This window comes from Rhea americana, unplaced genomic scaffold (genome assembly GCF_003343005.1).
Source record: "Rhea americana isolate MKP2758 unplaced genomic scaffold, rheAme1 scaffold_514, whole genome shotgun sequence".
NCBI lineage: Eukaryota > Metazoa > Chordata > Aves > Rheiformes > Rheidae > Rhea > Rhea americana.
The window spans coordinates 144,140-156,961 of NW_028186662.1; the positions used below are offsets into that span (position 1 = coordinate 144,140).

Consider the following 12,822-nt stretch of genomic DNA (forward strand, 5'->3'; position numbering starts at 1 on the left):
CGGCGGGCGGGGGGCAGGGGCGCCCCTCGGCGGGGCGGCGGGGCGGCGGGGCGGCGGCTCCCCGTGGGGTGTGCGGGGGGCACGTAGGGGTGGGGAATGTGGCAGAAGGTTCTGGGTTTTTTGAGTAAGTACAACAGTGCCATCTAAGTGGATAGGAGAGGAAATAGAASAGGGAGAGAGAAAACAAGTGATTTAAATGTCAGGAGTCTCTTTCAAACTGATTCATGTTAGATTTAAAAAACACTGGTGACAATTCTGTAGTTTCTTTGGAACCCTGGTGGGAGCTTGTAAAGGTTCACAACAGGGAGGTGTAGGGGCTTGTGCTAATATCTGCATGTATCTGCTTGTGTGATGTTAAGTAATTTAAATGTTCAGGGGCAGAATTGACAGAAAATCCTGGAGTGAGCTTTGTTGCAACCCTATGGAAACTTTTTTTATTGCAATTTTATGTAAAATATAGGAGGCTCTGTGTTGAATTACTGATTACCTTTCTTGGACATAATCCTGTCTTTCCAAGAATATGCAGAGGCAGATGGAAACCAGTGTTACTCATCACTGTCGGCCTTTTCTCTTACTTCCAGGTCTTTACTTGCTGTGACTCCTCCTTTTGCAAACATCAACAATGGCAGCAGTGTTCGTAAGATCCCAGTGTGGGGCAAGAGCATGTCTGCTGTGTCCTAAAGCAGCAGAAGACACGCTCCACTGTGGGTCTGTGGGTTGGCACAAGGTAACAGTCTTGAGGAGGTGGTGTATTAGCTGCATCCATTTCTTCTGAAACAGATCATTTCCTTATAAATGTCCCGTGACTAGTAAATGCAGTGTATTCCATGCTCCATGTACTTTGTTATTTGTGAGATAGAATGGACAACAAAGAGTTGCAACAGATGCTCTTTCCATCACTTCAGCTAGAACTGCATGCTTGTCTACTTTATGCACTCTCAGCATAAACATTACAAGTCTTACGTTGCGTTCAGTTACTGTATTTCTGGGTCTTTTTTTTTTTGGTGTTCATATGGACGGTACTTCCTTTGCATGAAGGAGACRTTTCATATGCAGACCTGCCAGCTGGGAAGTGTAAGAGCTTATAGTGTGACCTTTATGTGTGTAAAGCTCTACCATCCACTTCTGTGTTTTGAATTGGATGATCATGTAAACAGTGGCAGATGTAAAATGGGAATCAGAACATCTTGCCCTCATATTTTTGACAACGTTGTTTAYCGCTCTTCTCTATTCACCTTCTCTCTGACCTAATGGCAATTCTGTTGCACTGCAGGTAATCAATGAGAGTCATGAAACTCGGCTGTTGTGGTGAGAGGAAAACAAGACTATTTTCCATTCAGACACCCAAAACGTGCTCCTAATGTATACAACAACAAATCACTGATCATTCCTGAGAGCAAGCTGGAAGACTCTAGTGGAAAGCACTGCTCCGTGTGGGCCAGAGTTGGATATCTCAATCAGCAACAGAGATCCTCCTTGAAATACCAGGTGAGGTAACAGGACCAAAAGTGAAACATTGTAAGCTAAATATCATAAGAACTTTACAAGAGGACTTCACAGAAAATGGAAGCACCCAGTATCTGGAATATTGAGCTCTTGCTCTCTTCCAGCACAAAAATGTAGTGGTTTAAATAAAACAATGACATTTTGGGTAAATATCCAGAACTAGTAGCATGAAATTGCTTTGCTGAATTTCCTAGGCCCATGCTTGTGTCTTTAGTCTGGCAAGATTGCCTGCATTGGTTGTGATCTTCCACTGCTGTGCATCATGGATGAAGGTATAATCTTGCCCTATAAAATCCAAGTCCRTATAGATGGAACAAGACCTGTAGGTTTATCTTTTCAAGATGTTTGTTTTGGTAGAGAAACGTGCTTTTAAAAAACTTCTACTTCATTAATTCCCTGAATTTTAACTAAGATTATGATCTACTAAAATGTAAACGTGTGCCAAAACAGTAGCGTTGTTCTCTAAGATGAAAAGCCCGTGGCTGAGTGYTTGAGCTGCGTGGTAGTACACATCAAAAGCAGTGCTTTTAGTTTCCTTCATGGGAGTCCTCTTTTGATGTTTAAAAGGAGCCCTGTTATTGATCAGGTCATATCAGTGATTCACAGCTGCTCACACTTGTCATTTTTCACACTGTGCTTTTGTGAACTGCCACTTTTGAGGTAGAAAGGAAATAGATTGGAATCTGTGGTTAAATAATAACTGAAATAATTATATGGTTATCATTTTTAACCCCTGTAATATCTATCATATAGAGTGTTTGGAAGGCAGTCCTATCAATATRGGACTGAGATGGATGTCACCTCCTTTGGCAATCATACCCAGATATATTTGAGTTAGAAATCAGTGAATCCTGGTCTAGCCAGGAGACTGCAGAAGAAATAATCTATTTGTCTGAAAACTGAGGAGGGATTTTAGGAAGCAGAACTGTGACTATGCTGTAATTTGTCCACAAAACTATGATAAATATCCCTGTTTCTGAGCCAGGTGTTTATGAATTTTCAAGAACTGATTTTCAGTAAGTAAATTCCAGTTCCCTGCAGCAGCTGGGCTWTTCTTAGCGGTCTCTTATCAAGCACTCTTCTGACCTAAGAGCTAAYGGGTGCCCCAGTAGCATGGATGTAGGTGAGGACATTGATGCTAGGTGGGTGGTGTTCTGCTACCCTGGCACAGCCTGGTTATTTTGGCTCATTCACTGGATGAGAGGAAGGGGAGTTGATGTTGCATGAACCGGCAGGATGGTACAATTAGCTCAGTGGGGAGTTCTGTTCAACAGTGACTAACAACAATAACCCATGATAAGCATCTGGCTCTCATATTAAGCCATGTATCTGTAAGGTGTGGAATACCAGCAGTTCAACAGTACAGGTGGTTCACTTAGAAATAGCATCAGAATTGAGTCACAGCCAGGAAGAGTAAAGTAAACCTGTACTTAAAACATGTTTCTTGCAATGAGTCTTCTTCCCACACAGGTTTTTCAGCACACAGGCCAGGGACCTTCCCACATCTGAGCCCATACCCCTTTCATTGCCTTTTACATGATTTTGCTTTTTGAAGCAGGAGCTTTGCCTTTTTAGTTTTTATGTAAAGTGGCACACATTTGTTTACAATTATAGAATAATGTCAAACTCAAAGCATTAATTTCACTTATCCTTCTGTTGCAGATTTAAACTTTATTTTTCTGTGGATCCGGCAAGTCTGATCTATTCTTGCCTGGTGCTGCTCTGTCCTGGCCAGACCTGTCATTAAGGCCTCCTGTAATATTGATTGTTGTTTGACCCATGGATAATTCAAGAGGAAATAATTAAATAGGGAAGGGAAATCTGCAAAATTAAATTCTGACTAGCCCTCCAGTGCRACTTGAGAGTAAATTAATTTAAATGGGTCAATACTCACACAATTTAAGGTACTATTTAAGCTGCTATTTCAAATATATTAAACAAGTCTTTACCATGAAATCAGATGCAGAGAAAAGGGGAAGTAAATGTGTCAGTACATTTAATTTTTCATTTACTCTCAATGTAAGTCTCCAGCGAAGGCAGGCAATTTAGATCTGCAATTTGAAGGCTCTAGTGAGATTACAATGTTCTCTTTGCCTTCGATGAGATCTCATCCTTAAAACCCTATGACTTTGACCTTTCCAGAGTGTTCCACTGTGCATGCGGTCATTTCAACTCAGCAGACTCTTTTACTGGATTCAGAGCAAGGAAGCAGTATGAGCTCCGATTCTACCTGTTGCAAAGGGGAAGTGGTTCCTGTGCCTGTTGTTCTGGGTTTGTTGGCATTCAGCGTGGTGAAAGGGCTCTTTGCAATTGTTCTTGATCTCGTAAATCTCTGTCTCARGCTCAAATTGCCTTGTTTATGCCATAGTTTACATTTGGTCCCTCCCAGTTCCTTTAGTGAGGCAATGGGCAATGCAGGATGTTGAGGTTGTGTGTGTAATTCCTTCTGTCTCCTGCTCCTCCATGCTCCTTGTTGCCGCTGTGGTGTGGTCACCCACAGCTGCACTCCCTCAGGGGTGCACCCTTTGTCATGAAGTGCTTCCTTCCATGAGCGTGTCTCCAGTCACACCTCTCCACAGCCATCTCTCCATGTGTCTCCTCTGGCGCCTCCCCGTGTGTCTCTGCATGTCTTTCCTCATGTGTCTTCTCCCCTTGCAGGGAGCCTTCTCCAGTGTATCTCAGCACGGWCCTCTGATGGGCTGCCATTTTGGCTCACGATAGGTTGCTTGCACTGGTTTCAGAGCTGGCTGGGCCTGACTGTAATGGGTACACAACAGTTCACAGCCTCCTCCCAGATGGACACCACTTTACCCCTCTCYTACCTAAACTCTGTAAATCATGCCCAAAATGGGGCTCGTAATTAAACTGATGAAGCAGTCATGCATGTGCTAGTTGGCCACTTATGCATGCAATAATTGAGTGCTCATGCATGAACTAATTTGGTGCTTATTTGTGAACTAGTTGGGTGCTCATGCATAAACACTGTAAACCCTGCAGTTCATGCCCAATAGTTTCAGCATAACTATCAGGAGTATAAGCAAAGATTCAGGGCTTCAGTGAGTCAGGGCTGCGATTTCAGAGGGAAAGCAGTTTGCAAAAAGCTGATCTGAGGGCACCTTAAGGTGTATCTCTAGTTGGGTTGGGTGAATGGTTACACTGAATGCTTTCTGCTTTCCTGTATGTGTGCATAGAYCCTCTGTTTGTGTTGCAATGTAGTAACATTGGATACAGGGAGAGCATAAAGGATAAGGACCATGTGCACCAAGTTCATTTGCAGAGGCTTTGAACTCAGTCCAAAACCTAGCAGTTTCCACTAGTAAGAGTGAAAAAAATGGAAAATACTTGTTATGAATGGAACTAACAAAAGAAATACTGGATGAAGAGCCATTTTTTTTCAAAAGAGGGTTTGAATACTGGACCTGCAAAGATCTGAAAATAGCAACTTATATTTGAAACAGTAGCATTAGGAACAAAGAATTCCAAATTTATATTTGGAATAGAGGAATTAGTCAGCAGTGCTGCCTGGATGAATAAAATTTTCATCTGCAAATAATTTCAAAGATGATGCAGCCAGCTGAGATGACCTTTAAGGCCGAAGTTACAATTTAGGAGTTATCTGCATGCTTTAATGACTTTCTTTTCAGGTAATGGTTGGTGTGAAGGAACAGAGAAGGAAAAGGATGAGGCAAAACTACCAAGAAAGATGTGTGAAGATGATCTAAGTTGGCAGATACCTTTTTCAGAAGACAGGAAGTGGGGAATTGCATGGAATTTTTTTGCRGGGACCAAAGGTGGCTGTATTTGCACCTTGAATTGTAGCACTAGAGGTTGGATTAGACTTCAGATGAATCAAAAACCTTTGAGAGACTTGAAGCCTTCAAACCACACCCAAAACAACTTTATGTAACAACTCTACCTGTTCTCAGTGCCTCTTTCTTCCCCCTTGCCTCTCACTGTTTGAAATTTTTATTCGTTGTGTCTTAGTTTTGCTTATATTGTAAGGACGAGGACTAACTTTTGTGTCTAGGCAGAATCTGGTCTAGCAGCCCAGTGCATCTTACTGCAATACAGATAATTACTGCTATTAATCAAAGTTCCCACAACTTCCTGAAGCATCTGCTTTCCAAGCAGTAATGGGGCTGTTGCTGTATGTTCTTTCAGAAGATGCCCTCTCTTCCTGAATGTCTTAGTTGAGAGCTCTAGTCTTAAAAAATGCATTGAATTTTTCCATCTATGTAAGAGATTCACACTCCATTCTTCCTCAGCTTTAAGATGAAGGTGGTATGAAGCTGGTCATGCTGCAGTATGAGAAGTCAACTGTCTGCCAAGAAACATTGATTATTGCTGCTTTTTAAAGTGTAACGATTTACCGAACAGATGATGCAAGATCTGTGCGCATCTAAGTGCTGTGTTTCTCTAAGGCAGTGAGATAGAAGAGGAAGATACCATTTCAGACTGCTTTGTCTCTGAGTTAGCACTTTTTCTTTCCTACAGTATAACTTCCATTTTCTTTGCAAATCTCAATAAAGCAGTTACCCTGAAAGTATATTCTTCCACATATTTTCAAAAATGCTGTCTAAGAATTAGGAAATGCACCTACTCTTTTGCATTAGAAATACCTTATAAAGGATTATGAACTCTTGGGTGAGGAACTGACTAAAATGACCAGGAGGAAAAAAACACAGTTTGGRTGATACGCATGGGAGGTTTGCCTTTTTCAGGTCTGTATCTCAGGGAGAGACTGGCAGAGTCCTCAGTATTGGAACCTGAGAAAAATTCTTTGTCACCAGAATGCTTCTAGGTGTCAGAGTACAGAGAGGATCAGTCACAGCTTTGTGCAAGTACAAGTCTGTGGGGATTCCCATAGAAAAGTGGTAAAGATTTGGGGAGTTCTTTGTACATTCAGGCTTTTCTGTTTGCTCCTTCTACTTCTTAAWTTTGTCTTCCATGGCAACGTGTAGCAGCTCTGGATCTTACTCATATCTTCATTTTGGGTGGAGAGAGATAGCTGGAGTGGCTCTCTAGACAGCAGAATTACAATAAGATGTGGGAGGTTTTACAAGTGACCTGTTAGCTGCTTCCTCCCATTCCTGAACCACCTCTACCTGGGAGGAAGTTTAAATTGCTGCCTGGCTTGGCCAGGGCAACTCATACCTGCAGTATGAAGTCAAGAAGCATCTTCCTGCTGGGGCTCCTCACCCTATGGGCAGAGCTGCAGGCTGCACCCACAAAAGGCAAGTATGGGCGTGTTTGAAACACTCACCTTTTGTAGATTTTAGAGTATTTTTTGTATTTTCCATGACATGTGTTTAAGTATCTGTTTTAATTCTTATATGGATGAAAGATTTCTATGAAAGGTTGTGACTCTTGTGAGTTTTAGCCCCTGTTTAATTTTATATTCTTTGAGTTCTGCAAAATATTAAAAATCAAGCAAATGCCATAAAGAATGACATCTTTGTTCTAGCCACAAAATTTTTTTTGCATTCTTTAATTTCCCTTTGAAGTCATTTTTGCTAGTGCCATACACTATTGACCAGGGTTTCTCTTGCCCTGAGCACAGCAATGATATGAGTCTGGCTTTCTCACTGGCCCTTGCAGCTGATGAAACAGAGTGAGTTTCTGGTATTGCATGGTGTCAGGAGGTTTCTTTTCCCCTAAGACTTCTCTCTCTTTAGGTAGAACTTTGTCTGTATCTGCATATGAGCATGGGAGAAGCAGGGGACAGAGACTGCAGTGGTACCAAAAGCACAGGCATAGAGATGCTTGGAAGGTGGACCATTAGTGTATTAGTGACCAGGGCAGAGGCCAGTAGAAATATCTCCCTTGTCAGAAACCAGGACTGCTGTGGACAGGACCAAAACAGAGACTGGACAAGAAATGATACTCTGTTTGAGCAGGGAGTGCTAGAGAAGGACAGTCCTGGCTGGACAGAGCAACTTCCAGCCTGAGGAGCAGGTACTGAGGTGAGAGTGGCTGCGGGCTTTGTGAGGGCTGGTTTGCTCTGGGCAAATGAAAATATGCGGATTGTTAAAGCCTGAACTGCAGCAGGTTAAATTCTAGTGCCTTGTCCACATTTGTGTACCGTGGACACCAACTGCAGCTCAGCCTTACGTTTATCATCTGTGCTTGCAGCTGTCTCCTGCCCTCTTTGTTTCATGACAGATTTCATAACTGCGTTCCCTAATGACCTCTTTGAAAACACACAGCCAAACTAGAGAAGTGCAGATCTGAAAGAAAGGAAACTCTCAAAAAAAAAAATTATTTTTCCTTCCCCTATTTTTTCCTCAGAAAAAATCATGAACTCTCTGAGGAATTAAGATTACATTCTTTCAAAATGAACAGTTAAGTGATTTTTTAGAGCGGTATTTAAAATATTACTGGTTCACTTCTTTCAGAATACTTCTGTAATTGTTCAAATTAGGCAAWTTTATTTTGAAAGTTAAACTACAAGGCAATAACAATTCGTTTACAATGTGAGTCAGATTTGCTGTTCCTCTGTAATTCCACGCTGGCGTCATTGCATTCTAATGAAAATATGTTTATAGGAGTACCATGAAGATTTTCTATTTTTTTTTCTCTAGAAACTTGAGTTTCTTTGGGTCTTAGTTTATAAGCTGATTTTAAGTCTGCCAATATGACCCTTCTTTTGTCAGCAAGTCAGTAATGCTGATGTCTTCTATTTCTAAATTCTGAATATCATTCCCTGTTTTAGAGATACCAAGAGGCAAACAGTATACATCAGGAAGGTACTGTGCAGTGCAGTTCTGTTTCTCAATGTGTTTACCTGTTACTGCATAACAGGAAACATATATACTTATTTCAAAAATATACTTAGCAATATATTTATGTCCTAGTTAAATAATACATAGTGTATTTCTTACTCTTAAAGATAAGTAAAWTTTTTTTTGCTAAAAATTTTCTGCAATCAATATTTCAATTTTCACTTATTTCTTCCACCCACTCCCAAAAGCCTCCCAGAAAAAAAAAAAAAAAGACAGATTTTCTTGACTTTTTTTTGTCCAAGTTTTAAAAACTTTGGAAAGTCTGCATCTTTAATTTGGGCTGAGAAAGCTTTTTGCCTGTGGGAGGGGAGTCCTCTGATGCTGTGGGCCCAGCTGGCAGGACAGGGTGTGATTCCGGACGGTGGAGGTGGGAGGCTGGTGGGTCGTGGGAGGAGGACACGGGTTGTTGCAGGGTTCCCAGGGCTCTACCTGCCCTGGACGGTGCCTCCTCTTGAGGGCGAGACTCGAGGGCCGCTCGCTGGGAACAGCCACGTGCGGCTCGCAGCCGGCTGGGATGCGTGCCAGCCCCAAACGGCTCTGCCCCAGCGCGGGGCGCTGGCTGGGCTCAGCTGCGGGCGGCCGGGGGAGGCCCCTCGCTGCAGGCACAGACGCCTGGGACAGTGAAACGCCTGTGCTGGTGTSTCTACGGATCTGCCGGGCGGGATGGGGGCCTTCCCCCTCCAAACAGAGGGGCCGGGTGCTACCGCTGAAAGCCACTCTCGCTTGACAGGTCAGCGAGCGTGTGGCTGATGTGCCTTCGGGCTCTGTGCTGTGCCTGCTCTAAGCCCAGGCTTCTCCCAATACAACAGGAGTTACGTGCAGGTGTTTGCCTGAGTGCAGAGGTGATGAGGACTGTCCGGCTGGGCACGTGTGCAACAGCTCCCAGGGAAGGCTCGTCTGCAAACCTGTTGCTGCTGGTGGTAAGACCCCCTTTTGATACCAGAATTCATTTACCACTCTGAGATGGATCTGCTTGGAGGTGCCTCCCCGTACAGATATTGACCTGGCCCCTGGGGGACTCTTTCATTCCTGGGCTGTACAGCAGCAGTGGGGTAGACCTAGGCTGGAAAATCCACCAGGAAAAGCCCATAGAAGAGAATGCACACGCACTGTTCTGTAGCAAACTCAYCTGCTGTAAGTGCGGGAAATTGTTATGCCCTCGCTGCACCAGCCTCAGTGTTAAAATACCAAAATGACGTTCAAAGGCTTGTTTGTCAAKAGGAAAGTTACTGTGTGCCTTGCACATCTTAAGGAGTCCTGTACCGTACTGAAGGGCACTGAGAGCAGCTCCTGGGAGCAGCAGGGCTGCCCGTCAGGGGGGTAAAGCAGACTGTGCAGGGGCAGAGCCCTTCCCGTGGAATAGCCAAGKGTGTTGAAGCGGTTCCTCTTCAGGAGCAGAGCTCATCTCTTKGACTGCCTTCAGCAAGAAGGACAGAGAGGTCGGCAGTTAGGAAGTAAATAGCAGCACTGCAATAACTTTCCACACCTCTGGGCAGAGGACAGGTGCCAGTCGCTTCAGCCATTGCATTTCTGCAGGGTGCAGAAAGGCTGGAAGAGAAAGAAGTCAGCAGTGTGGCCAGTGCCTGCCTCTGCCCCCGGGACAGGCGTGCAGCCCTGTGCCCACAGCCTGCTGCAGGGAGGAGGCTGTGCCTGCTGGGAGCCACTGCAAGCTGGAGGTGCGTGGGGACTCTGACGCTTCTGTTTTCTCTTTATATTTAAGGGATCCCGGGAACAACCTCTCCTGTCCCTGCTAGTGGTGCAGAGAGACAACCACAGGAAGAGATGACAGGAATTGCTTTGCCAGGGAAACCCCCTTTTTTAAGGGAAAAACCCAGCTCTATTTCAAACCCTGAATCCAGCAGAGTCACCCCAGCCAAGAACCTGGAGTCAGGTGAACATCCAGTGTCTAAAGAGAAGCACCCATCTGGGGAAAAGCCAGTGGCTTCTGTGACACCTGCAACAGGGGAGAACCCAGTGTCCAGGGTGAAGCCCACATCAGGGAAGAAACCCACAGTAGCTGAGAAGCCAGAGACTGGGGGGAAGCCAGAGACTGGAGGAGAGCCAGCATCTGAGGGGAAGCCGGAGGCTGAGGAGAAGCCAGAGGCTGAGGAGAAGCCAGAGGCTGAGGAGAAGCCTGTGTCAGGAGAGAAGACAGAGTCTGAGCAGGGTGACAATGGAGAGGATGACGACGATGATGATGATGACGACGGTGGTGATGGTGATGATGATGAGAAAAATGAACATGAAACCTATGACAACGATAATAACGACAACTACCACTACGAGGATGAAGATGATGATGGTGAAGATGATGATGGTGATGACGACGGTGGTGATAATGATGACAGCGATGGTGGTGATGACAGTGGCAGTGATGGTGATGATGTCTGGTGACCAATGGTCACAGGCTGCGGAAGGAGCATGTGGGGCGAGGAAAGCCTGCGGTGGCCATGTGGGGCAGGCTCGTGGTGTGGGACAGCTGCCCTTGGCCTCCTCCCTCTGCCTCTGCCCTGCTCTGCCAGGGCTGGTCCCAGGCACCAGTCATTTTGGAAAGGACCTTCTCTCTTCTAATAAATCCCCCGTTAGGTCATTCACTTGGAGCACAAGCTGTCTCTTCTYGGCCTGCTCGGGCCTTCCTGGGATCATGCCAGGCAAGCCCTGGGGACACCGGGAGCACCCCTGCTTGCTCCTGGCCAGCCTGGGCTCTGAGCCCACGGCACTTCGCACAGTGGCGTGACCCTGGCACACGTGGGCGTGAAGTGAGAGACACACGGACGCCCTGGATCAGTCACGTGTCTTGCACCAGTGGAGCATCTCTACGCTGGGAGAAGCCTTGTGGGGCTCTCTTTCCCCCCGGCCCCCCGCGGCTCCCCGGTCTGAGTGCCTACGTGGTTGAAGTCTGCCCAGTGTCCTCYGAGAGCAGCTGCCCTGGCTGGGCTTTGGTCACGAGCCGCGCGGGCGCTGCCGCCTGCGGGGCCCCGGCGCGGACAGCTCTGCGCAGGCTCCCTGTCGGGGCTTGGGTGCCCCTTAGCCTGTGCTTGCAGCCCCGTGACATGCTGGTAGCAGAGCGTGGTCGTGGGAGACGGTGGCATGTGCCACGGCAGATGGGCTCCCCTTCATCGGAGCAGCGGGCAGAGCTCAGCGCTGCCCTGCCCCGGGGGAGGCGTTCCAAGGGGACGTGCGTTCGCAGGGACGGGTCTGACGCGGCCCCTGCAGCCCAGGAGAGGSGACGGTCTGACACCACTCGCCAGGTTCCCTCACCTCCCTCCCCGCTCCCCAGCCCAGCGAGCTGCCCCAAGGTGAGGATGCTCTCCGGTGTCATGGTGGTGCAGGTGCCAGGGCTGAGTGCGCTYGAGTCCCTGGAGGGTTTGTGCAGGGGAGGGGTGCAGGTTTCAGCTGCGTGCCAGCTCCAAGCACGTGGCACCAGAAAAATATTTTCTGGCTATATCCAGGTGAAAATAGAAATGCCCCAGATATTTAAGCACCCTCGGACAGGATGCACRGTTGCACCAAGGAGCAGTGGGCTGGCAGTGCCGTCGGGGCTCCTGGGCCTGGAGGAACRAGGCACGGGCTCACCTTGGCCACTGTGGGGAGCCCCCGGGCTGACGGGACCCTGCCTGCACCGCAGCCCCATCCCTAGCTCTGGGCTGGGGTCCCACGGAGGCAGGTGGGAGCTCACCGGGACACTGACACAGCTGGAGCCGGACAGTTCATTGCAGGCTGCATTTACTGGTGAGGGGGCCACGGAGACCGCTGCGCCCTAGGAGGTGGAGGTGGTCTCGAGGGGGCGGGCGCTCGTCCTGCGGCCCACGCATCGCTCTGTGGCCGTCCGTCCGGTGGGTGCGGGGTGGCTGCACGCGCGGGGCCCTCGGGTCCGTGTGCAGGCGGGGGCTAGGCAAAGCCTGGGGAGAGACAGGAGCCTCGTAGCGCCGAGCCCTTGTCCTGCGGTACGTGGCCCTGGGGCCCAGCCCCAGCTGGGGAGCTGGCGGGGGCCCCCCCGGGGAGGGCGGCGGGCGGGCAGTGGGTGCGAGCCGCAGCCCGGGTCCCGTGAGGTCCGCTCACGCGTCCTGCACGGGATGCTGCCCGCGCTTCGTCCCGGCCGCGAGCCCTCCGCGCGCCTGGCCGTGCCGTGAGCGATGCCGTGGCCCCGCCACCCCGGCCCCTGGCCCCGGCTCACCTGCGGACACCAGACGAGCCCAGAGGCAGAAGAGCCCCAGGAGCAGGAGCAGAGCCGCCAGCCTCATGGCGCGCGGGGCCGGCCGTGCCGTGCCGTGCCGTGCCGTGCCGTGGCTGCGTGCCCAGGCGCAGGCAGCGGCGTTAAATCCTCCCCGGACGGAGGTGGCTCCCAGTGACCCGTCCGTGCCCCAGCTCCAGGCACACTCCGTCCGAGCGTGACTCCCCCCGTCTCCTCCTCCCCACGGCAGCGGCAGCCAGGCGAGCTGCGCTGGGGTGTGCGACGGCTGGGGGTCCCGGAGCGGTGCGGGCCGCGGCGCTCGGCGCGGGCTCCGTGCAGCGCGCGCAGAGCTGTGCCGTG

At 48.5% G+C, this 12,822-nt stretch overlaps 1 protein-coding gene across 1 annotated transcript; it reads left to right on the plus strand.

Moving 5' to 3' along the window:
• The first annotated feature begins 622 nt into the window (after nt 1-622).
• On the plus strand, nt 623-10,869 carry LOC146588433 (uncharacterized). The gene is made up of 4 exons (XM_085318010.1): nt 623-637; nt 1,416-1,488; nt 9,098-9,208; nt 10,009-10,869. Exons 1-4 carry the CDS (start codon nt 623-625, stop codon nt 10,680-10,682), a joined length of 873 nt encoding a protein of 290 aa, XP_085174136.1. The 3' UTR covers nt 10,683-10,869.
• The last annotated feature ends 1,953 nt before the right edge of the window (nt 10,870-12,822 follow it).

Excerpts from the sequence above, each read along its gene's own strand:
- LOC146588433 (XM_085318010.1), top strand. Across the intron at positions 1,489-9,097 it reads GATCCTCCTTGAAATACCAG|GAGTTACGTGCAGGTGTTTG; the intron begins GTGAGGTAACAG and ends CCAATACAACAG. Across the intron at positions 9,209-10,008 it reads CAAACCTGTTGCTGCTGGTG|GGATCCCGGGAACAACCTCT; the intron begins GTAAGACCCCCT and ends TTTATATTTAAG.